Here is a 27,925-nt window from a genome sequence, read left to right on the forward strand (position 1 = left end):
GAACTGCTGCCCTTGGTGTTAATGTTTGAATTACCTATAGCTGGAATCCTTCAACCAATCCCCGATCCAAGTTCTCCCACCATTCAGCACATATCGCAGACGTACAATATTTCGGTGTCCTTTAAGCAGCGTTCTCGGACGTACGGCGCTACGGTCATGATCAGAGGGTCCCAGAATAACGCGAGTGCCGTGAAGGTGAATTATTGTTCCGAGCTTAATGGTTTTAGGGAGCCGTTTGATGGAGTGGGGTTTTCTTGAGTGGGTGGCTAGTAAATGGGGCTTTCAGATGTTGTGGGCTTCTTACTGGTATTGCCCAAGAGGGGAGGAGAATGTAGATCCAGAGAGTGAATTTCAGGCATAATATAAATTGCAAGTGGAGATTGCAAGTAGAAATCAGAGTTGCCTAGCCCTAGACCACATACCTGTGTTCAGATTTCAAGGTGGCTTTGCTTACAACTAAATGGGCAAAAACACTTAATGTTTGCCCAAGAAGTTTGTGCCATCAGTTTTACCTTAAAGCTGCATAGATGATGATGATGATGACGATGATATCCATTTTCTAAGGTCCTGTTTGTTGCTCTGCATAAATAAATAATTTTTAAGGTTCTACGTTTGCTTCCGTGCATAAATAAATAATCTTTCCCTACAAGCTACTGGGGTGTTTACCTGGTGATTACCAGAGTTTGTTGCTACAGGATAATTTCCTAGAAACAGGATATTAAGCCTACTGGAGTAAGCAAACCAGTTTGTTTCAAATATCTATGGAGATGCTCAGTCATCCAGATCACGGTTGTCCCAAAGGTGCTTTTTCCAAAATGCAACTGGAATTTCTTGGTGTTCCCACCCCCTTTTTTTGAAATTGTTTCGCTTCTCGTCCAGGAAGCTTCTTCCGAAGAAGATCATTCTTGGATGAGAATGGAAACGAGTTCAAAGGGGGGGGACCCAGTGTGATGACCCAAGGCACAGCACAGAGGCAATGCAGTCAGCTGGCAATTCAAACCGCCCTTTAATTGCTCCAAATTTCCCCAAATGCTCCCACTTTTCTGGCAAGCCTCCAAACAAAGGAAGACACACACACACCTTCAGCCGCCTCTGGCTGCAAGTAGTTTCACATACAGTCTGATTAGAAGAGGAATTTACTCAAGGCCACAGAGATAACAAGGAATGACACATACATCATAAACCTAACGAGTCTGTATGAATACACGCTTGCCTGAGCAGTTTCAAAAGGGAAGCCAAAATACAGTCCGAGATCTTTGAACATCCAAGCAACGTTGTCAGCCAGTCTAATAGTCAGAGTTTCCGGGTTTCCAAGCAGAAGTCATAAAACAAGAGATCAGCAACAGCACACACAACACTCCAAGGAATCAGCGTTTGTTCCCGACAAATGCCTCTCCCCACAGCATCTCCTTAAATCTCATTCTCCAGGTGTTCCTTGTGGAGAGGGGCAGGACGCTCTCCTCCTGAGTAGTTGAGCCTGCCTGCGTTGTTCTCTCCACTCTCCATGCTCTAGGATCAGGTGGGGGTGGCTCTTGCTCATTGCCTGAACTCTGCCTCTCCTGTTCCTCCTGTCCCAATCCTGAAGGGCCCTGGCCTGCCTCGGCCTGCTCTTCCCCGCATTCCTCTGAAGCCACAGACACCTCTCCCTCGACCAACATAGGGTCCCGTTCCAGCGCAGATTCGATGGAGGCATGACACCCAGGAAAATCCAGTTGCCTTTTGTTTCAAATAATTTTAAGCACAAATCTTTGCAAAATGGGAAATTTCAGAGCTTCATCTCAGAAAGAAAGGTGCTTTCCAGCCCTTTTGGAAGGCCAGAATCTGCACCAAGATAGCGAGTAGATAAGTTTCTTTCATTTTCTCTTCCTGGACAGGAAGGAACGGCTCTGCTCTTGGAGCACCTGGCCGGCAGCTTGGCCTCTGCGATCCCGGTGAGCACCCAGCTGGACATAGCAGCCCAGCACCACCTCTTTATGATGGGCCGAAATGGCAGCAACATCAAGCATATCATGCAGAGAACCGGTGCTCAGATCCATTTCCCCGATCCTAGTAATCCCCAGAAGAAATCCACGGTCTACCTCCAAGGCACAATCGAATCGGTCTGTCTTGCCAGACAATATCTCATGGTAAGTGTCCCGAAGGATGGGGGCATCAGATGTGGTGGGAACATCCGCCTTTCCTGGGTCACCAGAAGCCCCACTGAAGTTTGCTGTGACCGGTCACTTCACACTGATTCCAGATAGTCCTCCATTTACGATCACAATTGAACCCAAATTTTCTGTTGCTAAGGGAGACATTTGTTAAGTGAATTTGGCCCCATTTTATGAACTTTCTTGCCACTTTCTTAAGTGAATCACTTTAGTTGTTAAGTTAGCAACACGGTTATTAAGTGAAACTGACTCCTCCCCATTGACTTTGCTTGTCAAGGTCGCAAAAGGGGATCACGTGACCCCGGCACACTGCGGCCGTCATAAATAGGAGTCCGTTGCCAAGTGTCTAAATTTTGGTCATGTGACCCATGGGGATGCAGCAGCGGTGATAAGTCTGAAAAACGGTCATAAGTCGGTTTTTTCAGTGCTGTTGTGACTTTGGGCGGTCACTAAACGACCTGTTGTAAGTCGAGAACTATCTACACCAGTAATTAGGCAGCCTCTTTTATGAAAGAAAACCACCCAGAAATATCACGCTTGGCTGAAACTCTCTTACCCACGTCACAAATTATAATTTTTTTCCCCCTCAGAGAATGGAGTAGGAATCGGGCTCAAGAGCTCAAACCCAGGTTAGCCACCTCTGTGTGTTACTAGCTCTCAGCTACCCATACAGATAATCTGTTGTTGCACTTTCAGATAGTTTGTCATTGTTAAGACTTAACATGCAGTAGTGGCCAAAATTGTGGAGACCTTTTGGGAAAAGTGTACAGTAGAAATGCCACCTTTGGTTAAGTTTCCACCCATTTTTCTTCTAATTTCTTTACAACTGTAGCTTTCTCCACTTAATAACACTATTTTACATCACTTTCTGGGCAACCAGTCAACTCTTTGCACCATGACTTTAATTTTATTACGTTTTACAAGCTCACTCAATGAAAGAACACAAAAAAACCCAACCAACTTGATAGCCATCACACAACACACATTGACCAAAGTCCTCCTCTCAGCTTCAATACAGGACATCAATAACTGAATCCTACTGTGATCCGATTGGCTCATTGCCAAAACAAGATGACACCCGATTGGCTCTCTAAACACTCATGCTCATTGGCTACCATCAGATGAAGGAAAGTTACCTGATATCAACCTAAGCAAGTTGTGCTTCCTTTGTCCGGTTATTTGGCTATAACTTTTCATAGAATACAGTACAGATAATTGAACAAACTATGTTGCGTTACATTCTTGATTAAATTATCTTTCCATTGATATATAATTTTATGGTACTACTCCCCCCCAAAAAGTGGTGTTCTTAGCCATCAAACCTCAAAAATACACTTTTCCCAAAAGGTTTCCACAATTTTGGCCACTACTGTAGTTTCCACAGTTTACGAAATCGTGATCATGTAGGAGTCCCACTAAAGGCTTCTGTGTCTCTCTCTGAAACCAGGGGGATTGAACCGGCTTCGCTTGGCTAGTTCTTAACTCTGGTGAGACAGTTAGTTAAATTACCCACCTCAAAAATGATTATTCAGTCAGCTGGTATGGTTTTCCAATGCACCAGAAAGCAAGATAAGAAGCAAAAGAAGAAGAAGAGATGGGACAGCCATTTGCTTGGGCAGGGGGTCGACTGGATGACCTCCAGCCTCCCTCCGGCTTCTGTTCTGTTATTTGAAAATTCCTGGACACAAAAGTGAGGTTCTGACTGTATCCAGTCCAGAATTTCCTTGAGTCTGAAGTTGTCTTGTGGGTTTTTGGAATTTTGAGACTTGCAAAGTACAAAGAAGTGGTTGAAGGTTGAAATCCCACAATCCAAAGAGAGTAGCCAACAGGAGTGCTAGATGGCACCACATAAACTTGTGTCCTGTACGTACCTTGGATAGTCACTAACACAGCCATTCTTTCTTTCAATGCAGCAAGGGAGCACACATTTTATGGGATGGTAAGACCTGGCTCTCTTTATCTATTCTGTAGCATTTTAATATTCAAACCTAGTACATGCCATTTCCACATTTAAGGCATAACAAATGGGGCACATCCAGAGAAGTTCCTTGCAGAATGAAAGGTGCAAAGAACAACATGAACAGAAAGAGTTGGATTTAGACTCCGAGGTCCTTCCAACTCTACTATTCTGTTAAAAAGCTAAACTAAAGGGGGAGGTAGAACATCCACTTTAAAATATCTGAACAATTCTCATCTGAATTACGACTGTTCTTGATTGATCCAGATGGGAGAACCGACATGAAAAGTTAGGAATTGCAAATTTATGGAAAATATGGCGTTGGTTGTTGAAAGATATAACATTTTTCATCTCATCAGTGCAGTGGGCGGGATTCGCTACATATCTGTGTTGTAATGTGTTCTGCATGCGTATTTCTGTTCCCAGTGCCAAATTGTCTTGTCTTTCTGGCTCTCACATACTCATTATTGGATTTTTTTTCGTGTCTTGGAACTTGACTGGACAGTCTGCTGCATGATCATAATAGGCCTGCATGCAAATAATTAGCTCCTAGGGGTTTGTATGTATGTGTGTACGTACCTATTGCTGAAAGGATCAGAAGATTTATTCCCAAAACTCTTCTCTTAGTTTCAAAGGCTCTTAAGAAGTTTTAGTTAGGCAAAAGCTGAACTTGTAAGTTCTTGCTTATAGAGCAGATCCTATCCAGAGGTCACCAATCATTGTGCGTCTCCCATGTTCTTGAACTGCTGAGAAATTCAAATAATGAAACTTCCCGAGAAACATATTCTGTCAGTATAGAAATGTCAAACAACTGACATTTCTAGAATCTGGAAACCTCTTGTTAGACCATGTGAGTAAAATGCAGGATTGGGGATGTGTTCATGCTGGGAATGGTGAACGGCGTTGCCGTTCAACTATGTGTTGTTGCACAAAATATGAAGGGCTTCCCGGATTTTATATTGGATTTTGCATTTAATCCTCCAGGGCTGCCTTCCTCTTGTGCTGATGTTTGATATGAAGGAAGAAATTGATGTAGAACCACACTTTATTACCCAGCTGATGGAGCAGCTAGATGTCTTCATCAGTATTAAACCAAAGCCGAAACAGACAAGTAAGGTGAGTAGAACGGACTCTACTTTTTCTGGAAAAGGCTGCATTGAGCTTTTAACGACCTTGCTTTGAAAATTAAGCCGGCCTATTCTGATCATAGCAGGGACCATGAGGGCTAAAGATGCTGAACTTGTCAGCAGGAAAGCTGATAGCCCGGGTTCAAGACTCAAGCACCACGCAACGCGATGAGCTCCCCTTCCTTCCCCCAGCTCCTGGCCACCTAGCAGTTTGAAAGCATGCAAATCCAGCTAGATCAGGGGTAGGCCACCTTGGCTCTTTTATGACTCGTGGACTTCAACTCCCAGAATTCCTGAGCCAGCCATGCTGAGGGGAAAGGGAGAGGTTTCCATGCTGAGCCATGCTGGCTCAGGAATTCTGGGAGTTGAAGTCCACGAGTCATCAAAGAGCCAAGGTTGCCTACCCCTGAGCTAGATAAATAGGTGCCACTTCAGTAGGAAATTAGCAGCTTCCTGTGCACCTCGCCATATAATCGGGACCACAGGACCACAGAAGTGTCTTCAGAGAATGCTGGTTAGCTTGGCTAAGAAACAGAGATGAGCACTGCCCTCTTGTGTTGGACATGACTGGAGCAGAGGAAACCTTTACCTTTTCCTACTTTCTAATCATTATAATAATAAAGTTTGAACTATGGTGCTGGAGAAGACTCCTGCGAGTCCCCTGGACTGCAAGGCGATCAAACCGGTCGGTCCTAGAGGAGATCAACCCCGACTGCTCTTTAGAAGGCCAGATCCTGAAGGTGAAACTCAAGTACTTTGGCCACCTAATGAGAAGGAAGGACTCCCTGGAGAAGAGCCTGATTCTGGGAAAGATTGAGGGCAAGAGAAGAAGGGGACGACAGAGAATGAGGTGGCTGGATGGAGTCACTGAAGCAGTAGGCGTGAGCTTAAATGGACTCCAGAAGATGATAGAGGACAGGAAGGCCTGGAGGAACATTGTCCATGGAATCGGACACGACTTCGCAACTAAGAACAACAACAAAAATAATGAGAAATCTGTTTTAACCGCGTTTTAACAAATACTAATCCAGTGTTTGTTTAGTACGTAGGTTGAATAAGAGAGGGGAGAGTATACAGCCCTGTCTCACTTCTTTTCCACTCTGGAGCCAGCTCATTTCACCCTTGATTGTGACTTGCTCTTCTTTGTGTCGTTTTATATGAAGATAATGAGATACTCTACGATTCCCATTTTTACAAGGACCCTTGAGAGTTTAACATGATTGACACTCATCAAAGACTTTTCTATTGTCAGCGAAGCACATATTGACTTATTTTGGGTATTCCTTGGTTTTCTAAATAGGTCAGCAGACATCAGCAATAATACGTCCTGTTCCTTGGCCTTTTCTAAAAACCATCTTGAACATCTGGGCTCTAATTTGTGTTGGATGATCCCAGACATTATTTCACTGTCATGTGAAATTAAGTCTATTGTGTAATAATTTGCACACTGTTAAATTTCCTTTCTTTGGTCTTGCTGTGTTGTGTTATTTAACGAGGAACCAGCGTGTCTAGCTGCCACAATGTAATATCTAATGTAAATAATGAAGATCTTTATTAATTAGCAAATGATGTCTTTGTAATGACTTCATCAGATTATATTTTTAATATCAAGTTAATTCCTACAAAAGTACCAGAATGTTTGCCTTCAATGTTGGTCTGAAGCTTCCAAGAAAAACAAAGATGTAGCCAGTATCTCACTATTATGTAATTTTAAGAGAAACACAAGCAAGGGATACAATCAGACCAGATGTTTTTTTCAAAGTTCTTCCTAGCCCTGATCTTCTTAGGCTGATGCACAGATAACAAGGGAAGACTCTTTCGACAACTTGACAAAATGCAGTTAACAGCCCAATATGCAGAATAAAGCAGCCCAATAAAGCAGCCCTTGTTTTGCCACCAAGATGAATTAAACCAGTTCTTGTTCTCTGTCAAAACATGATTTTTCCTTGTCACAATTATTGTGGTGACTTGTCTGTGAAGGAAAGTTGGCATAATAAAGTTAAATGTGGTGATGGGGAATCTCAGAGCTCTAGAAAATGAGAAATCCAGTTTCTCTAGGCCTGTATGTTGAGGGGAAAAAAGTTATGAACTGATATTTTTATTTGACTTGGGAAACACTGCGATGTGCTACTGATGTAATAAATTTGAAAAGTCTCCATAATTTCCTGCTAAGTTCTAAACAAGGCCAGGAATCTGAGCTTAGAGCTTGGCTGCCTAAAGCAGAGATAACTACATTTATATCAAAGATTTGGATATTGTTGGGTGGTGTGATTCTAAATGAGGCCGAAATGTTGAATGCACCTTTACACAAAGCCTAATTTAGTTCATCTTCCAAAATATTACAGAACAGGGACATTGTTTCAATGACTGTATATTTGGTATTGTAGCCAAGAATCCCTTACCATTCCAGATTTTTTGTATAACTCAAAAGTATGTAGTTTAGGAGCCACAGCTATTCTCTTTCTGTTACTACTAGGAGGAGCTTTCTTCAAGAGTGGATTTGTAAACAAGGCTGGTGACTCTTTCCAGTTGTCTGGAATTGTTTGAAACATGTGTCAGAAACTCACGTCCGTGTTTTCTTTTCGCAGTCTGTGATCGTGAAAAGCGTTGAGCGAAATGCCTTAAATATGTATGAAGCACGGAAATGTCTCCTGGGTCTGGAAAGCAGTGGCATTGCTATAGCGACAAATCCCTCCCCCATCTCTTGCCCGGTTGGCCTTCCTTGTCCTGGCTTGGACATCTTGACCTCAGCCGGCCTTGGACTAACTGGACTTGGTATGATCTACAATCTAATATTTTCAAATCTCTTCAGAATGAGCTGTATTAACCATGCACTTTCAAGGTTTAAGGCTGGGGTGTCCAACCTTGGCCGTTTTAAGACCTATGGACTTCAACTCCCAGAGTTGAATTCATGGCTGGCTCAGGAATTCTGGGAGTTGAAGTCCACAGGTCTTAACGTGGCCAAGGCTGGACACTGCTGGTGTACGGATTTATTTAAAAAGTAGGCTGAACAATAGCTTGAACATGTAAAACTATCTTGATATGTGTGTGTGTTTCTTGTACATAAGAAAAGACAATCATGGAAGAAAAACATCTGTTTAACTTATGAGAGGAAATGGAAGAATTAGAGAAGAACTTGGAAATTTAAGGTAGGAATTTATGGAGGTAGGGAGGCTGTCAGCAGCGAAGGAAGAATTTGCAGTCATAGATGTTAAGTTGTAGTTGTTGAGTTAAGCCAGGAGTTGCCTGAATAAAACCTTGATGACCTGTTTCCAAGGTAGACTGTTGACTGTCTTCTTTGAAGAACAAAACAGAAGGGAACCCCACTTCTTGTTTCAAAGGTCCTTTTTCAAGAGGCAACTGGATTTTCTTTGTTTTTCCTTGAAGATGTTTCACTTCTCATCCATCTTTAGTTCAGAACTGAAGAAGCTTCTTGGATGAGAAGTGAAACATCTTCAAGGAAAAACAAAGAAAGTCCAGTTGCCTCTTGAAAAAGCACCTTTTGGACAACCATGACCTGGATGACCGAGAACCTCCATAGACAAACCCCATTTCTTGTTAGCAGCATCCAAGGAGAGAAGTAGGCATCTTGCTCATCTAGAGTGGATCTTCCTTGAGAATTGTTCATCATCCAACAGAAGAGCAAAATCACTCATTCAATTTTGCATCGGTCTTTAAAACCATTGGTTGTACGTCTACAGGGTTGTAAAATCTCTTTTACTTATCTTTTTTTTTCATAGGTCTTTTGGGTCCAACCACTTTATCTGTCAACACATCCACACCCCCAAACTCTCTCCTAAATGCTCTCAATAGTTCGGTTAGTCCTTTGCAGAGTCCAAGTTCAAACACACCAAGTTCAACTCTCTGGGCTTCCTCAATCGCTAATACAAGCTCTGCAGGTTGGTATTTTGGGTTTAAATTTGGGACATTTTAAATAGACCAATGTAGCACACACACACACACACACACACACACACACAGAGAGAGAGAGAGAGAGACCCTAAACATGCGGAAGAGGACATTAAAATGATGCCACTATTTCAAGACATGATCACTGTAAACTGAGATCGTTTGAGTCCTTGGGACTTCCTGATGGGCATAGAGTGTGCCTGTTCATTTCATTGTGGTTTGTGGTGGAGCACCTGCTTTGCATCCAGAAGACCCTAGTTTAGTCCTTGGCATTTCAAGAACCTAGTAAAGCAAAAGCTTTTCCTAGGGCCGGGGTAGACCACCTTGGCTCTTTTATGACTCGTGGACTTCAACTCCCAGAATTCCTGAGCCAGCCATGCTGAGGGGAAAGGGAGAGGTTTCCAAGCTGAGCCGTGCTGGCTCAGGAATTCTGGGAGTTGAAGTCCACGAGTCATAAAAGAGCCAAGGTTGCCTACCCCTGGCCTAGGAAAACGGCAAGTCTGGGCTAGTCCATATTCTATGCAATCTTGCTCTGCTGAATTGCAAATTGATCACAGGTAGACCTCCACTTACAATGACTCATGGATGCTGAAAAAAGTGACTTGCAACCAGTCCTCTCACTTGCTCTCAATTTTATTCAAACAATGTCAATTAAAAAAAACAAAAAAGACAAAAACACATATTATCTCCCCCTAGCTGAACACTGACAAATCTTTTGCAACCAAAATGGCTTCCTCCCTTGCAAAGCAGGTCCAAAATGGATAAGCACCTACCTCTCTTTGCAAGCCAGTTGACTTTTCTCACACTTCACAACATCCCCGTAAGCACATGATCAAAACTGGAGCGCTTGGCAACTGGCTTGTATTCATGACGGTTCCAGCGTCCCAGGGTCACAAGATTGCCACGTGTGACCTTCCCTGCCAGTTTCACAAAGTCAATGGAAAAAGCTGGATTTGCTTAACGACTAAGAGATTCGCTTAACTGTAGCAAAAAAAAAAAAAGGTTGTAAAATCCGGTGTGACTCACCTCACTTAGAGAAGTTCCGGTCCCAATTGTGTTTGTAAGTTGTGGATTCCCTGTATCTGCTTAGGACTTTAGGTATCTTCAACCTCAGCAGAAATGAGGCAGAACGTCTGACATTTTCTTCCAGGTTTCTCTGCTATTCCTCACCTGATGATGCCGCCTACTGCACAAGCCACGTTAACCAGTATCTTGTTGTCAGGAGTGCCCAACTATGGTCAGAGCACACCGTCTCCCCCTCCCGGCTTAACTCCTGTTGATATTCATGTGAATGGCATGCAAGTGGAGAGCAAGAAAAACCCAACCTCATCATTAAATGGTCATGTAAAGGTAAACAGATGACCTCAGGGTACAACCCTAGCAGATTTATGAGAGAGTGAATTCCAACTAGCTAAGCAGAATTTTCTTTCGTGCACATTCTATGTAATAGCAGTAGCGCTTAGCCTTATATACTGCTTCACAGTGCTTTTATAGCCCTCTAAGCAGTTTACAGAGTCAGCCTATTTGCCCCCAACAATCTGGGTCCTCATTTTACCGACCTTGGAAGATGGAAGGCTGAGTCAATCTTGAACCAGTCAGGATTGAACTCCAGGCAGTGGGCAGAGTTAGCCTGCAGTACTGCATTCTAACCACTGCGCCACCACAACTCATATCAAACATGCAAAAATAAAGCTTATTTTTAATTGAGCTTAAATACTAGTGCACTTTACTCGGCAACTAACACAATCGTTACTGCTCCTTTTTCTAGGACGTTACTTTTTCAGCGGAACTTTACCAGGATACATTTTTGTTAGAGACTTTGCATATCATATATAGTATAACTTAGACATTCTGGCTTCTGATGGCGTGAAAATAATTATGCCATTTTATTAGGGTAGCTTTCTTACACCGTAGAAAGTTGTAGAAAACGATGTCAAACCATTGTTAAAATTGGCATTCTGAAATTTTATTTTTCAACAGTGCCAAAGCTAATGCCAACACAGTTAATAAGGAATGATTCAGTGAAGCCTAGAAGACACATATTGAAAAACCTAAATCTGGTTTCAAGTAGATGGTTTGACATTATGTAAACGTAGGAGAGCAATTCTACTCAGAGGCACAGGAGGCCAAGTGTTGTTGTGCCCAAAGCTTATTTAAATATTCTCCTCCTATTAAAGATCATTGTTCAGTATATATATACAGTATTGGCCAAAATTGTGGAAACCTTTTGGGAAAAGTGTATAGTAGAAATGCCACCTTTGGTTAAGTTTCCACCCATTTTTCTTCTAATTTCTTTATAACTGTAGCCTTGTTCACTTCATAATACTATTTTACATCGCTTTCTGGGCAACCAGTCAACTCTTTGCACCAATACTTTAATTTTAACACGTTTTACAAGCTCACTCAATGAAAGAACACAAAAAACCCAACCAACTGGATGGCGATCACATAACACACTGACAAATGTCCTCCTCTCGGCTTCAATACAGGACATCAATAACTGAATCCTACTGTGATCTGATTGGCTCATGGCCAAAACAAGATGACACCCGATTGGCTCTCTAAACACTCACGCTCATTGGCTACAATCGGATGAAGGAAAGCTACCTGAGATCAACCTAAGCATATAATGTGCTTCCTTTTTCTGGTTATTTGGCTATAACGTTTCATAGAATACAGAACAGATAATTGAACAAACTTTGTTGTATTACATTCTTGATTAAATTATCTTTCTATTGATATATAATTTTATGCTACCACTCCCCCCCAAAAAGTGGTGTTATTAGCCATCAAACCTCAAAAATACACTTTTCCCAAAAGGTTTCCACAATTTTGGCCACTACTGTATGTATATGTGTGTGTGTCTATATATATGTATATGTGTATGTGTATGTATGTATGTATGTATGTATGTTACTATTTTATTAGTTTATCAAAATATAAAATACAGAAGTACAAGAAAAAATAAAAATAATAAAAAAACAAGGGAGGGAAAGGGAAAGAGAGAAAAGTGTAGGGTAGAGGGGGGGGGGAAAGAAAAACATTGACTTCTGATTCCTTTTGGTGCAGTAGAACAAAGTAGTAACATGAAACCTCAACTTTTTATGTTTCAAAAACCATTTTTCAAGATTCATTTCAGTTCATCTGTCCCTGTCTAGATAACAAAGTGGGCATGAATCGGTTGCCAAGTCAGTGGGGGAGATTCTCATTGGTTCCTATAAAACCCACAGAGGCACAGTTGATGAGTGGTGGTCATAAAAATCAAGCGAAGGGGCCCACCTTGATGAGTTTCCAATATATATGTTTAACACTGACAATTCGGTTCTATTAGAAAATGCAAAGTGCTGCATTCTAGCACCTTTTTAAAAATAATAATACGGTAATAATAATAATCTTGATCCTGAGTATCCACAGACAGGTGAGGGGGGAGTAAAATTATTAGATCACCTATTCATAATTTTTTTTTTTTGCGGGGGAAAAAAGAGATATTAAGTAATTAAGGAGGGTCATTAATGGGTTTTCTTTTTCCAAAGTCTAAGATGATTAAACCTAGGTTAAACATACTGTTCCAGACCTCAGCTATGAAGTATCCTGCATTCTCTGCCACAGCTCTTGGTGAAAATGTACTAAATGCAAACCACAGCGATCCTTCTCGGACGATTGGTAGCCACAATGCCACTGAACAAGTGACGGCCAAGACGAATTCTGGCGAAGGTATAACCAAAACTACCGCGGCGTGCTCCCATTTTTCCACTGTAGGAGGACAGCACAAGCTCTTGGGCTAAAGGGGGTCGTCTTAAGAAGGATGCTGGGAAGACCAGCTGTGTTATTGCTATTATAAAAATAGAAATATGCCCCAAACCACAAGGCAGGGAAGCCTGTGCAGGTCAATTAAAAATTGCTCAAGATCAAATGATGAAAACATTTCTAAAATATCTGTTTCTGGGCAAAAGAATTTCTTGGTAGATTGATTCAGAGTAACAAACCATTATAGGTTAATACAAATAATGATATCTGGGCTTAAAAATGCCTAGTTGTGTTTCAAGGGGTAGTTGTTCTAAACTAACTTCTCTCATGCAGAGAAGTGAGAAACTCAAGATTAAAGGAAATTAGGGAACAGAAGCTTTACATTTCTTCTCCTCACAAAACAAAAACTTTGGGATTTTGAGGTTTGTGTGAACAGCCTGCAATTTTTTTTTTTTTTACAATGAACTAGGCTGGTAACACTGCCCCAAAAAGGAAGTTATATACAGAGGTATACATCTTATTTTGTTAATCCCATTTATAAACAATAGAAGTAGTCTATCCTAGCAGAATCATGGCCCATGTGTCTTAATACTTGTCCTAAATATACATGTGACTCAACAAATGTTTTTTTAAAAAAATATCTGATTCGTTGTCTGTTCCTATGTTAATAAAGACTAGATATTTCATGAAAGAGAAAGAAGACACAATTTACTTTAAAACATGGGGAAAATTTTATTATTGGTTAGAAACACGGTAGAATGAGAAAAGGTTATGAAATTTAAAGAGATAATTGATAATTTGTATTTATATTCCATGATTATTTGTATGAACTTGTTCTTATTTCTTCTTCTTCTTCTTCCTCTTTGTATATTTGTGATCTTAAATAATATGGTAAACTATAATTAATATGTAATATATTATTATTTTAAAGTGATTATAATTAATTAATACTAAGCATTGTTAAATAGTGAAATGAATGAGATTTATTGACTAATTTGTTATTTACATGATTATATGGAAAGTTGTTTAATAATAGAGTAATTATTAAGATTTAATATATAAACCCGGACTGGTAGACTTGCTGAAGCGATGTTATTTTGTGTGATTAATCCCACTTTTGTGTTACCCCTTTCCCCTGGTCTAGTCTTTTTGTATGTTTCCCATTGTCTTATCCTTTTTGACCCTATCCCTTTATTACCTTTATAAAACTCAATAAAAATATTTATATATAAAAAAAAGACTAGATATTTTGGTCCTAGGAAACTTCTGGATCCTAAGATATAAAGATGGCAGTGAGCAATTTTTTTATGAAATGACGCAGACTAGCTGAAAAAGAAGACAACCCCAAGCCCTTTTAGCCATAACAATTCCTCTTTTTAGTGAAGGGGAAATTTTATGATGGCTTTCTCCAGATGTTACATGCCCATTAAGAAGACCTCTAGCTTGCATCATCAGCAATGGGGGTCCGTCTAATTGGTTGCTCTCTGTCCTTTGTAGGTTGCAATGATGCTTTTGTGGAAGTGGGCATGCCCAGGAGTCCTTCACACTCGGCAAATGCCAACGACCTTAAGCAGATGATGAGCACCTCTAAGCAATCCTGCACGAAGAGGCAGACGGTGGAATTGCTGCAAGGCACCAAAAATTCTCGTTTACAGTATGTAACATTTATAAAGATACGGTTGTGCAAAGGGGGGGGGAGAGGTTTAACGTGTTTTCGGTGGGGCTGTTGTGTTAATAAAAACATCATTTGCAACACATCCACAGAGGGAGCTTCTTGTACAAGGTGCACAGTGCAAGAGAGCCAGGATCTTTTACAATCTCCTGATGGTTTTGATTTGGTTGACGTGCTTTTCCCCCTCAAAATGGTGCTACTTGTGCAGTATTAATATAACGTTACCCCTTCACCGATCCTAACATTCCTAACATTGTAAATATGGTTTGCTAGGCTGTGAGAGTAATGCAGGCAACGATCTACATATTGAGATATCATCATTTTTGATTTATCATTAATCTCTTAGCCGTGGCTCTTTTGCTCCCTCTGAGAAAATTAGTGACTATTTCAGTCAGGCATTAAGTTATTTGTAAGCGTCTTTATTTCATTTTCCAAATTCCTTCTGAGGGTAGGTCATGATTCATAGCGGAGAGTCTGTCTGGGGGAAAGTCAGGTGTAAAAGATCCTACTGACTCTGAGGGAGGGTTTACAGAGAGAGTAACTGCGTCCTCTTTTCCTCCTGGCTTATTTTAATGGCGAGGACAGTAGAGAGCCAGTAAGATGATTCCCAGTTTTTCTTCGTATCCTAAGGCAGGAAAATGAACCAAACAAGAGAGCAGAAGAGATTGCAGACCTGGCTTCCAGGGCCTATTTCAAACAATAAGATCAAAATGAGTTTCAGAGAGTGTCTTCTGTCTTTAGCTGTAACGGCAGCATTAACAGTCAAGCAATGGAGAAGAAACATCAGCTTCTAGGTTGGTAGGCCCTGAAGTTGCCCTTGAATTACAAGGAGATTCTGGAGAGAAGAGGGGAGAGTCCATAGAGAGTGTTTTTGGTCAACCTTGACAAAACATTGGCTTTGCTGGCTGGGGAATTCTGGAAGCTGAAGTCCACATCTCCTCAAGATGCTAAACACTGATTGATAGTGTTGGTTCCCAGACAGGCTTCCCAGTACATGGGAATCAAGCTGTGGAGAAAACCATTGTAATCTCAATGCTTTTGGTATAAAAAAGAAAGAAAAGACACTTAAGAAGTATCCAAGATAGGTGGGTAGCCCATTAAATGAAGGTATCCATGATCTTTTAAACCAAGTTTAATGAAAGGAACAGAAGAAGGCAAGAGAGGAAGGAAGGGAAAGGAAAGGAAAGGACAAGAAGATATAGGATAGGACAGTAATGGCGAACCTTTTAGAGACCGAGTGCCCAAAACCCGCAACCCGCCCCTGCTCTGCCCCTGCCCGCCCCCTGCCCTGCCCACCCGCAGGACCACCCACCTCCTCCATGGCCCACCACAGATCGCCCAGGTGGCCCTGCAGCGTCATAGCAGCCATGCCCTCTGCCCGTACCCCGCAACATCATCTGTGCGCTACAGGGCGTGAGGGCGGAGTCTTGTCCCTGCTGCCTGGCTGCCATGTCCTTGGCTGCCTGGGGGTGACTCTCCTCCAGGTGGGGCTGCTGGTGAGGAGGGAGCCGTGGGGGGAGGCGGGGCTGGGACAGCGCGTGTGGCCACAGAGAGGGCTCCGAGTGCTGCCTCTGGCACGCGTGCGATAGGTTCGCCATCACTGGGATAGGATAAGATAGGATAGGATAGGATTGGACAGGACAGGACAGGACAGGACAGGACAGGAAAGGAAAGGAAAGGAAAGGAAAGGAAAGGAAAGGAAAGGACAAGAAGATATAGGATAGGACAGGACAGGACAGGGAAAGAGAAAGGAAAGGAAAGGAAAGGAAAGGAAAGGAAAGGAAAAGTACACCTGTCTTTTTTTTCAGCGCGGGGGAGAGGTTGCTGTCGGATTCTGAGCTGAGTGCTTCAGAGACCACGGTGGCTGATAAAAAGGCACCTGGAAGCGAACGGGCAGCCGAGCGGGCGGCCGCAGCCCAGCAGAACTCAGAAAGAGCACACCTGGGCCCCCAGTCGACGTATGTGGATATGCAGGTATTGACGCCTCCAAGGATGGATTTCCACTCTATGAAGGGCTGTGTGTGGGAGTTGTGCCTGAGCTTTGCTGTTTTCTTGCAGCTGCACTAGAAGGGAGTGAGGTTTCCTCTCTTTATAGACTGTTGGGTTTGCCTTAACAGTGTGGGTGTGATGTTCTTGGTGATTCCTTCATTAGGCTGTTGTTTACTGCCTGATTGTTGGTCTGGTATCAATCCTGGTGTTAACCCCTGCTTATCTGGATGTTGACGGGAGAGAGTAAACCCCACTCTCTTCCAGCACTGGTGATGTCACCCGGTTGGGTAATGAAATGCCTGCAAGAAAACCATCAAGCTCAGAGAGCGCGAGGGACCCTACAATTCAACCCTGAGCTACTTCTGTTGGTAGAGCAGTCTCTGCATTGCACTAATAGAGGGGTGTCAAACTCAATTTCATTGAGGGCCGCATCAGCATTGCGGTTGCCCTCGGGGGGGCGGGGGGGTGTGGCGGGGGGGTGTGGCCAAGGTGGGTGCAGCCTACTGGGTGGGCGTGAATGGAGTGGGTGTGGCCTACTGGGTGGGCATGGCCAGCTCTACATCGTTTGCGTCAAGGGTGCCTGTGGGGGCCTGGGCAGGAGTGGGACAGATCTGAGGGTCTCTGGCAGAAGGGGGTGGGACCAGGGCAAGCGCCAAGGCATGGTCCATTTCTTCATTCCTCACAAAGGGTGACACCTCCCCAGCATGCACCCAGGGGGAGGGGTCGACATGGCAGGGGCTGGTTCCTCGCTGTTTCCAGACGGCCTTGTGGAGCTAAGACTGAATGCATTTCAGCATAGATGGCCACCACAAAATTGTACATTGGCTCCTACCAGCCTGGGCCAGGGCCAAGGCAGAGGGGGCCATTCCCTCACTGTTTCCAGGATGGCTTTGCAGGCCACATGAAACCACTTCACGGGCCGCATCCGGCCCCCGGGCCTTGTGTTCGACATGTCTGCACTAATACAACCACCACCAGAGATTTATGCACTGCTCTTCCGGTGAGGCAGTCATCTGGACATTCCCAATACTTCGAAATGGATTGCTCATGCTTCCAAGTTTTTCCTCAGTGGATGTTGCAGCCCTAATTAGCTGGTTTTAAGTGGGATTTTTTAAGTATTATCAAAGTTTCATTGCTGGGCAGTGCGAAGGGTTCCTCTGAGACTAACCGACGGACCCCGATCCAGATCTTTGTGGCTTGTGGAGCAGAGTGTCGGCGTGACCTTTAGCAAGGGCAGTGATTAAGTGGCCTTCTCTGGGTTTCATTTCTAGGCATTTGACTACGAACAGAAGAAGCTACTAGCAACCAAAGGTATGTGGGACAACGGGGACTTGCAGTGTGTATTTATTAGTAAGCAGAGCGATGAAGGAGGCTTTGCTTGCCCGCCCCCTGCCATCCATTCCCTTCTGCCCTCGGTTTGGGCTCTGTTCCAGTGGAGAAACTGTAGCTTAGACAACATGTTTTGCAATCCAACTCGTCTTTGTGTCTTTTCTTCCCCTTGAAAGTCTCCTGGAGTTACATTTTCTGAGCAAACAGGATCCCTTTCCTGACTACGAGGCCCGTTTTTATGGGGCGGTGATCAGGACATTTGCCCCGCCTGTTACTGGATTATTCCTACTTCTGTTTTACCTTTTTCACTCTTCAAAATGCACAGGTCTTGGGAGTTGCTTTTCTCTAACGTTAAGCAGTGTATATCCTTGTTTTATGCCACTTGGGAGGGTTGAAAGCTTCATGCATCCTTGTTCACCATACACAAAGACAAACAGGGTTTCAGGCCAGCTGTGTTTCTTCCTTCAGTTGGCACATTTGAGATACATGCACATCAGCATGTTGCGTGTACAGTAGTGGCCAAAATTGTGGAAACCTTTTGGGAAAAGTGTATTTTTGAGGTTTGATGGCTAATAACACCACTTTTTTGGGGGGGAGTAGTGCCCTAAAATTATATATCAATGGAAAGATAATTTAATCAAGAATGTAATGCGACAAAGTTTGTTCAATTATCTGCACTGCATTCTATGAAAAGTTATAGCCAAATATCCAGAAAAAGGAAGCACAACTTGCTTAGGTTGATCTCAGGTAGCTTTCCTTCCTCTGATGGTAGCCAATGAGCGTGAGTGTTTAGAGAGCCAATCGGGTGTCATCTTGTTTTGGCGATGAGCCAATCAGATCACAGTAGGAGTCAGTGATTGGTGTCCTGTATTGAAGCTGAGAGGAGGACATTTGTCAGTGTGTTATGGGATCACTATCAAGTTGGTTGGGTTTTTTTTGTGCTCTTTCATTGAGTGAGCTTGTAAAACATGATAAAATTAAAGTCACGGTGCAAAGAGGTGACTGGACGCCCAGAAAGTGATATAAAGTAGTATTATGAAGTGAACAAGGCTACAGTTATAAAGAAATTAAAAGAAAAATGGGTGGAAACTTAACCAAAAAGTGGCATTTCTACTGTACACTTTTCCCAAAAGGTTTCCACAATTTTGGCCACTACTGTAGGTTTCCCTTGAAGAGAGCCAGGTATATCTCATGTGCTGGCGGGCTGCTCGTATCCAGCAGCTTGCTGTCGCTTTCATTTTCAACCTGTAGTTAACCAAAACAATTGGTCTCAATAGATCTGTGACAGATCTATTGCCTTTTCTGACCCAAATCCACTCTAAATTATGAAGTGGCACTAGCAAGTTTAAAATATTTGGGAAATGGTAAAAGCAGAGAGTGGAAGATATTCTGGAACTAATCATCCACCGTCTAAAGAATTTTGCTTGCTTTAAACAAAAAACAAACAAAAACCCACTGATGCTTATAAATATGCTTTCTGCCCCCTTAAAGCTATGCTAAGAAAGCCTGTTGTTACGGAGGTGAGAACACCCACAAACACCTGGAGTGGGCTGGGCTTCTCCAAATCGATGCCGGCCGAAACCATTAAGGAACTGAGAAGGGCAAACCACGTGGCCTACAAGCCATCTATGTCGACAACTTATGAGGTATGCACAACTGCAGTGTGTGCTTAGCATGAAAAAGAAGAAATTGGAGCTTTTGGTCTGAACTTGGGGCAGGTTGTGTCTGAGGTTTGCTGCTGGGACTTCCAAGGTCTCTCTGACAAAGGTCTGTTTGTCCTGACTCCACCAGGCCTCCGTGAAACTGTGGATTGTGTTAACGTTGTTGTTTTTTTGTGTGTGTGTGTGCATGCAGGAGGCAATCTTAATTCACTGTACATTGTTTATTCCATAAATACTTCAGTGTCATGTTGTCTTCCAGCCATTTTTCTCTTTCTCCTTAGGAGTTCATTAGAGGGGACACACACACACATACACACACACACACACACACACACATATCTCAGACTGTATCTGAGTCACTTGGCTGTAACCCCAGGATCAAACCACAGCCTGAGTTCTCTGCTCCGTAAGCTATTTTTTTTTTTCAGAGATTCAGGCATCTGTTGTTTTTCCTACACTTGGAACATGTGGGGGGAAATAATTTTAAAAAACAAAAACCAAAACGATCTATTGCTTTGTTTTTTTCCTCCTTGCGTTGGGTTGTTTTCAGAATGTCCGCTAGTCTTAGAAACACTGGTTTTAAAAAAAGGATTAGTTTGAATTGGGACAAGCTAGTATAGTGATGGCGAACCTTTTAGAGACCGAGTGCCCAAACCGCAACCCAAAACCCATTTATTTATCGCAAAGTGCCAGGGCCGCATCAGCATTGTGATGCCCTTGGGGGGGGGACAGGGAGGTGCCTCTGAGTGCTGCCTCTGGCACGCAAAAACTGGGGGTGCAAAAATGGGCCACCGTGCTGCAAGGTGCAAAAACGGCCACCGCCGCACTGCAGGGTGCAGATACCAGGCGCTGCATCACGCAAGAACGGGACAGGGCTAGTGAGTATCACGCAGGCACTAGCCCCGCCCCATTTGCAGTGCAAAATGCTTCCCCCTCCCTTTTCTTCCAGTCCAACAATGGTTTGTGAGCTCTGCTAGACCACCTCTACTCAAGCTTGCTAGTCGGCTGCTTTGCCTCCTTTTGCTGGGTGGGACTCCTGCTCCGGGCGGCGGTGGCGGCCTGATGGACCTGCTGCTGGAGGTGGTGCGCGTGCTAACAGAGAGGGTTCTGAGTGCCACCTCTGGCATGCATGCCATAGGTTCGCCACCACAGACCTAGTAGGACACAGTGTGCCACAAATGACAAAGTTAAAATTAATCGAACGAAAACACCGTTGCTTTGATAATGCTGAGTGTTGCCAACAATTCTTTATTTGTGTATGCCTTTTCCTAAAATACTTAAGACTTCTCCGACAAGAATATGTTTTTTAACAAAATATTGCTCATTCATCTAAGCTAATGGGTTGCACCATTGGTATCATGTCTTTGAGTAAGCCAAGTTGACAGTATGTCCACCCGTCCTGGTCACACCTCTTCCTGCTGACTTCCTTGCAGGCTTCCTCCATGTCCCTCTCCCGATCCAACAGCCGGGAACACCTGGGGAGCGGGAGCGATTCCGACAACTGGAGAGATCACAACGGCATTAGTTCAACTGCTCCGGGGGACTATGTTTCTTCCATCGGAAGCCCTAAACGAAAACAAAAATCAAGTAAGGATTTACCCTGTTGGTTAGGTCAGAGTTCTCATGAAGAGCTAATGACTTGAATAAAAGTTAGCTCCAACTTGGCTTAGGCTAACCAAGCTCCGTTAGTTTGCATCAAGCTATAATTATAAATGGTAGGCTATTAGGAGAGAGCTACATCCTGTTAGAAACATTAGAAAATTTATGACAATAATGGCTCCTTGTCACATTTCTTCCCTCTGTTATGACTTTGCTTCTTCTTCTTCTCCTCCATGTCCAAATGTCATCATATAGTTTTATTCTCTCAGGCCACATCACAAGAGATAGAATCGGCCGGGGTGCCCCAAAGCAGCGTCCCCCACTTTTGGGATGGCACGTAATTTTTGCCTTCCTCCAACCAACACTTGTGTTCTGTTTCCATGAAAACAAAGATGTTCACCCTGTTGACCCATGACTGTTGTGCCAGGTTTGCCACCAACCATATTGTGAAATTCGCAGATGATACAACAGTAGTGGGCCTTATTCAGGATGACAAGGTGGAAGCTTACCGCAAGGAGGTTGAGGGGTTGATGAACTGGTGTAAGGAAAACATCCTAGTTTTTAAATACCAGAAAAACCAAAGAAATCATTGTCGATTTCAGAAAAGGCAGGTACAGCCACACTTCTCTGTGCATCAATGATTCACCTGAGGAGATGGTTACCAGCATGAAATTCCTGGGTGTGCAGCTAACGAGTAGGCTGGCTTGGTCGCTCAACAGTGAGAAACTGGTGAAGCGGGCACAGCAGCGACTGTATTTTCTGCATCGCATGAGAAAAGCACACCTTCTTTCCCCTGTCCTGACCACTTTCTACAGGGGGACGATCGAGAGCATCCTGTCATACAGCATCACAGTCTGGTTTGGAAGCATCCCTGCTTCAGACAGGAAGGCGGTGCAGAGAGTGGTGAGGATGGCCGAAAAGATCATTGGCCGTTCCCTCCCTCCCATCCAGGACATGGCACAGAAGCGTTGCTTGAGCAGGGTCCATAAGATTATCTGGGACTCTACACATCCTCTTCACGACCTGTTTTCCTTGTTACCTTCTGGGAGGAGGGGGCTTCGTGGTATCCGAAGCAGAACATCCAGATTCAGCCATAGTTTCATTCCATACAGTATTAACCTTGTGAACTCTCAAGCTTCCTCCTTCCGTTATGTATTCAAGATGGACAGTATTTAATATATATTTGTTACATATATGTAGGGGTGTGGGTCTATACATATGTTGTTCATAGTATGTTTAGGTGTGTGTCATGTATGTGTTTCACTTTGAGAGCGGGCAACTCAATTTCATTTTTGATGTGTGCCGTTGTGCCCACGGTTAAAAAAAATGTCAATAAAGGTTATCTTATCATATCTCTTATCTAAAACCTTGGTAATTCAACAGCAGGTAGATATTCTCTTCGGTACTTCTTGGCAGCTTGCAAACACTGGAATTTAAGCAGATGAATAGGCTCCTCAGCCTAAAGCGAACCCAACCTAACCAGAAGCTTATTTCCTCTTGAACTTCTAGGTGAGCATTATCTCAGCAGTAGCAACTACATGGATTGCATCTCCTCCCTGATAGGAAGCAACGGCTGTAACCTGAACAGTCTGTTTAAGGGATCTGACCTACCTGAGTTATTCAGCAAACTGGGCCTGGGTAAATACACAGACATATTTCAGCAACAAGAGGTCAGTGTTCGTGAAAGGCTTGGTGGTGGTGGTTCCTTGTAGACTATTTTGATTGCTTTCCAAATGAAATCGTTCCCATCTGCTGACTATCATTAATAATAATAATAATAATAATAATAATAATAACAACAACAACAACAACAACAACAACAACATCAACAAAGACCTACAAATAGAAATAAAAAGACTGTGGCAAAAGCAAGCAAGGGTAGTACCAATAGTAATAGGCACCTTGGGTGCAATCCCAAAACAACTGGAGCACCACTTGAACACCATTGGCATTGACAAATTCGCCATTAGTCAATTGCAAAAGGCGGCCTTACTAGGAACTGCTTTCATCCTGCGACGATATCTGTAATACCATCAAACATCCACATCTGCCTATCCCAGGTCCTTGGGAAGGACTCGTTAGGTAGACAAAAATGCCATATTCAGTCTAAACATCTGGCTGACTGTGCGCTGATCAATAATAATAGTAGTAGTAGTAGTAGTAGTAGTAGTAGTAGTAGTAGTAAAGTTGGAAGGGACCTTGGAGGTCATCTAGTCCAACCCCCTGCTCAGGCAGGAAACCCTACACCATTTAGGACAAATGGCTGTCCAGTCTCTTCTTCAAAACTTCCAGTGTTGGAGCATTCACCGCTTCTGGAGGCAGGTTGTTCCACTGGTTAATTGTTCTCACTGTCAGGAAGTTTCTCCTTAGTTCTAGGTTGCTTCTCTCCTTGATTAGTTTCCATCCGTTGCTTCTTGTCCTGCCTTCAGGCGCTTTGGAGAACAGCTTGACTCCCTCTTCTTTGGGGCAGCCCCTGAGATACTGGAACACTGCTATCATTGTTCATCAAGTCCACAGATTCATTCCTTGGCTGTAGGAATAGCTACCAGTAGCTTCAGGCCTTGCTGTTTTTGAAGTGCTATGTTCAGAGGCCCAATTCTGCACCCTCAAACCAATTTCTATTGTTGGTCATCATATCTAAAAACTTGCTCTCTGGAGGGAATATGAGTCTGATTTGCAGCACGGGTGTTATCAGCAAGCCCATAACTCACTGCTTGGGAAATTCAGCAGGAAGGCAGGTGATCCCGATGGTCTGAAGACCACCCACCCAGAGTTACCTTGTGATACGACGGGCGGTCAATAAATTTGATAAATAAATAAAAGCAAATAGATAAGACTGGTGGCCGTCAAAAATGATCAGAATGGGATACCTCGATGGGACTGCAGAAAAAGTAGGGACTTTCCTGTGAACCTTCACACGGTGTGTTAGTTCATTCAGTTGTATAGATGCAAAGTTGTGTTCTTTGATAGAGATAGTTGAAACATTATATGCATATGTAAACATACATGCAGACATGTGTCACAAAGTGTGTGTTTATGTATCCTGATCCCGGCTTCTTTGCCTTTGCAGTTGTATCAGCACACAAATGCATGCACCAGAATAAAAATTAATATGACTTGAATTGATAATTGTTCAGTAAAATTAGTGAAGTCTTCTTTAATCTATTGAAAACATAGGGATCAAATTTGAATAAAGCATTCTTTAAATAGAAAACGTCTTCCAAAAATGTATTATATGTTTTTCATCTGATGCTGGTTTCCTTGACTTTTAAATATCGCTGTTCCCAAGAGAGATGCAATTATCTAATAGTTTGCAATCCCAATATAACAATCAAATTAATTTTTTGTGTACCGTAGTTCATCAGCCTTGGGAAATACAGACAATCAACCTGCGGGCATAAATTACCAATAATTGCTCAGTAGTTTTAAAATTTGTTCAGAAACTGCCACAAATAGCTAAAAGGGATTGTCTTTCAGAAAACAATGCACGCTAATTCACTGGCAACAAGTCAGACAAGATCTAGATATTTCCAATTTATATAAACTAATTTTAGAACAGAATAACATCTTTTGAGTTGTTCTGGCAGCCAATTTTTTATGACTCGCCAAACAAGATTGGAAGGAATTCTGGGCTATGAAGAATTCCAAGGTGATTCATCTGGTTGAGCTCCTAAACCCCCTTCTAGTATTTATTTAGTCTGTCAAAATAATATGTTGCATTTGGTCTAAAAATGTTGCTCTTTTGATTTTAACATGCTCTGGATGTTGTTAATAGTCGTAATTGCCAGGAACTGAAATAACGTTTTTTTGCTTCTTTCCTTTGTAACCAATTTGTGCACAAAATATTTTCAGCAGGATGTTCTCCCACAAAAGTCCTCTGCCCTCTCAGAGTGGAAGGGCATCTTAGAGCAGGGCTTTTCAACCTTTTCACCCATTGTACCACTTTTAGGATATGGCAATATCCGAGTACCACCAGTCGCCTAGCAAGGTGTCAAAAACTTGATGAACCCCCCCCCCCAAAAAAGAAAAAAAGTGATAAAGTACAGATAGTCCTTGACTTACAACAGTTCGCTTAGGGACTGTTTGAAGTTACAATGGCACTGAAAAAAGTGCCCCCCAAGCCACAGCCGAGCAAGACACCTGCCTGCCCGCCCGGCGGTGCTCTTCCTCCTGTCCGAGGTTTTCATTGTTATGAGCATTTCTCTTGAGGATTGGCAGTGGGGGTGGGGTGGGGGGGGTGTTTGGTTTTTATTCCCCCCCTGTAGCTGGGTGGTTGCAGCAGGTTTTGGTCACTTCACATGACCCTGGGACACAGTGATCGTCATAAATATGAATCAGTTGCCAAGCATCTGAATGTAAATCACAAGACCCTGGAGATGCTGCAACATTCCAGCTGATCGGCGCTTCTTCTGGGCTCAGCAGAAGCATCAGGATCAGTGCTGCTTTCCAGCTGATTGGTGCTTCTTCAGGACTCAGCAGAACCACCAGGATCAGCACCGAGCTCCAGCTGGAGCCTGGCGCTGATCCTGGCACTTCCACTGAGCCCTGACAGCCCCAAAAAAGCGCCGATCAGCTGGAAAGCGGCACTGATCCTGGCGCTTCCGCTGAGCCCCGACAGCCCTGCAGCTCCAGCCATCTCTCGCTCAGGCTTGTGCGGTGCTGCCACCGGTTCAGCTCATTCCCCTCCCCCGCTACCACTTTTCTAGGATGATCGCGTACCACCTGCCAGGTGCCAATGTACCACAGGTGGTACCTGTACCACTGGTTGGAAAGCCCTGTCTTAGAGTGTGCTGTTGTGTTTTCTCCTAGATTGATCTTCAGACATTCCTCACTCTAACAGATCAGGATCTGAAAGAGCTTGGAATTACCACTTTTGGTGCACGAAGGAAAATGCTGCTGGCAATCTCAGGTAAAGAAAAATTACTACCTTGTGCAGTTTATAAGAATTCTTTTTTTCTGTTTTTTTTCCTTGACGGAGTTATTCTCATACACTGAAGGCGGAATATCTCTATTCAGAAACTCAAGGTATCCCTGTGTGTAGTAATATCCTTGTCCATCCTTATCCTGCCAGCCTTAATCCCTCAGTTCTCATAAATCCACTCGTATATCTCTTCAATGGGAGATCCATTGATTTCCCCCGGAGTGAGGTTAGGAACTCTACTAGGTCTCACCTACCATAAGATTGTAACAGCTTCCTAATGTTTGGTTTCTACCTTGATGTTAACATCTGTAATGGTTTATAGTCATCTCTTTATACAGTAGTGGCCAAAATTGTGGAAACCTTTTGGGAAAAGTGTATTTTTGAGGTTTGATGGCTAATAACACCACTTTTTTGGGGGGGGGGAGTGGTACCATAAAATTATATATCAATGGAGAGATAATTTAATCAAGAATATAATGCAGCAAAGTTTGTTCAATTATCTGCACTGTATTCTATGAAAAGTTATAGCCAAATAACCAGAAAAAGGAAGCAGAACTTGCTTAGGTTGATCTCAGGTAGCTTTCCTTCATCTGATTGTAGCCAATGAGTGTGAGTGTTTAGAGAGCCAATCAGATGTCATCTTGTTTTGGCAATGAGCCAATCAGATCACAGTAGGATTCAGTGATTGGTGTCCTGTATTGAAGCTGAGAGGAGGACATTTGTCAGTGTGTTATGGGATCACTATCAAGTTGGTTGGGGTTTTTTTGTGTTCTTTCATTGAGTGAGCTTGTAAAACGTGATAAAATTAAAGTCATGGTGCAAAGAGTTGACTGGTTGCCCAGAAAGCAATGTAAAACAGTATTATGAAGTGAACAAGGCTACAGTTATAAAGAAATTAGAAGAAAAATGGGTGGAAACTTAACCAAAAAGTGGCATTTCTACTGTACACTTTTCCCAAAAGGTTTCCACAATTTTGGCCACTACTGTAGGTTTCCCTTGAAGAGATCCAGGTATATCTCATGTGCTGGCAGCTTGATGCCTCTTTCATGTTCAACCTGTAGTTAACCAAAACAATTGTCTCAATAGATCTGTGACAGATCTATTGCCTTTTCTGACCCAAATCCACCCTAAATTATTTTATATCTCGTGGGGGTATTGCGGTAAAATCTCCAGCTTGAGGGAGGTGTTAAGAAGTGGCCAGTGTGAGTGACTAGCAATAAAGTTCCTGCTTGAGACTATTCATGAGTAGTTCTGGTTAAGAACCATGGAGAATCGACTGGAGGAGCCGTAGTGGCACAGTGGCTGGAATGTAATATTGCAGGTTGCTTCTGCCCACTGCCAGGAGTTCGATCCTGACCGGTTCAAGATCGACTCAGCCTTCCATCCTTCCGAGGTCAGCAAAACGAGGACCCAGATTGTTGGGGGCAATATGCTGACGTTGTAAACCACTCATAGAGTGCTGTGAAAGCATAATGAAGCGATATATAAATCTAAGCGCCGTTGCTATTGCTATTGCTTGCACCTGACAGATACATATTGCATTTGATTGGACTGGACTATTGTTGTTGTTAGTTGCAAAGTCATGTCCAAGCCATTGCGACTCCATGGACAACGTTCTTCCAGGCCTTCCTGTCCTTTACCATCTTCTGGAGTCCACTTAAGCTCACGCCTGGCATTTGGTGTCCAGATTTTGAAGTTAAGCTTCTCTTCTCTCCCCCTCTCCCCACCCCCAGAATTGAACAAAAACCGAAGAAAACTCTTTGACCCCTCCAATGTCCGAGCCTCGTTTCTGGAAGGCGGCGCAAGTGGACGGTTGCCCCACCAGTACCATTCGGACATTGCCAGCGTGAGCGGCCGTTGGTAG

The 27,925-nt window shown here is 43.2% G+C and overlaps 1 protein-coding gene across 1 annotated transcript; it reads left to right on the top strand.

Annotated features, from left to right (window-relative positions):
• Positions 1 to 27,925, top strand: BICC1 (BicC family RNA binding protein 1; the record flags this gene model as incomplete). The annotated part of the gene is made up of 15 exons (XM_015829174.2): positions 1 to 195; positions 1,875 to 2,126; positions 5,092 to 5,223; positions 7,823 to 8,009; positions 8,975 to 9,133; positions 10,294 to 10,493; positions 12,716 to 12,857; positions 14,388 to 14,544; positions 16,371 to 16,536; positions 17,823 to 17,862; positions 19,372 to 19,526; positions 20,975 to 21,128; positions 22,650 to 22,810; positions 25,950 to 26,049; positions 27,795 to 27,925. Coding segments are annotated over 15 exons (2,331 nt in total), but the record flags the coding sequence as incomplete, so codon positions are not given.

Source organism: Protobothrops mucrosquamatus, unplaced genomic scaffold, assembly GCF_001527695.2.
Source record: "Protobothrops mucrosquamatus isolate PMUCROS unplaced genomic scaffold, P.Mucros_1.0 scaffold5540, whole genome shotgun sequence".
Classification (NCBI taxonomy): Eukaryota; Metazoa; Chordata; class Lepidosauria; order Squamata; family Viperidae; genus Protobothrops; species Protobothrops mucrosquamatus.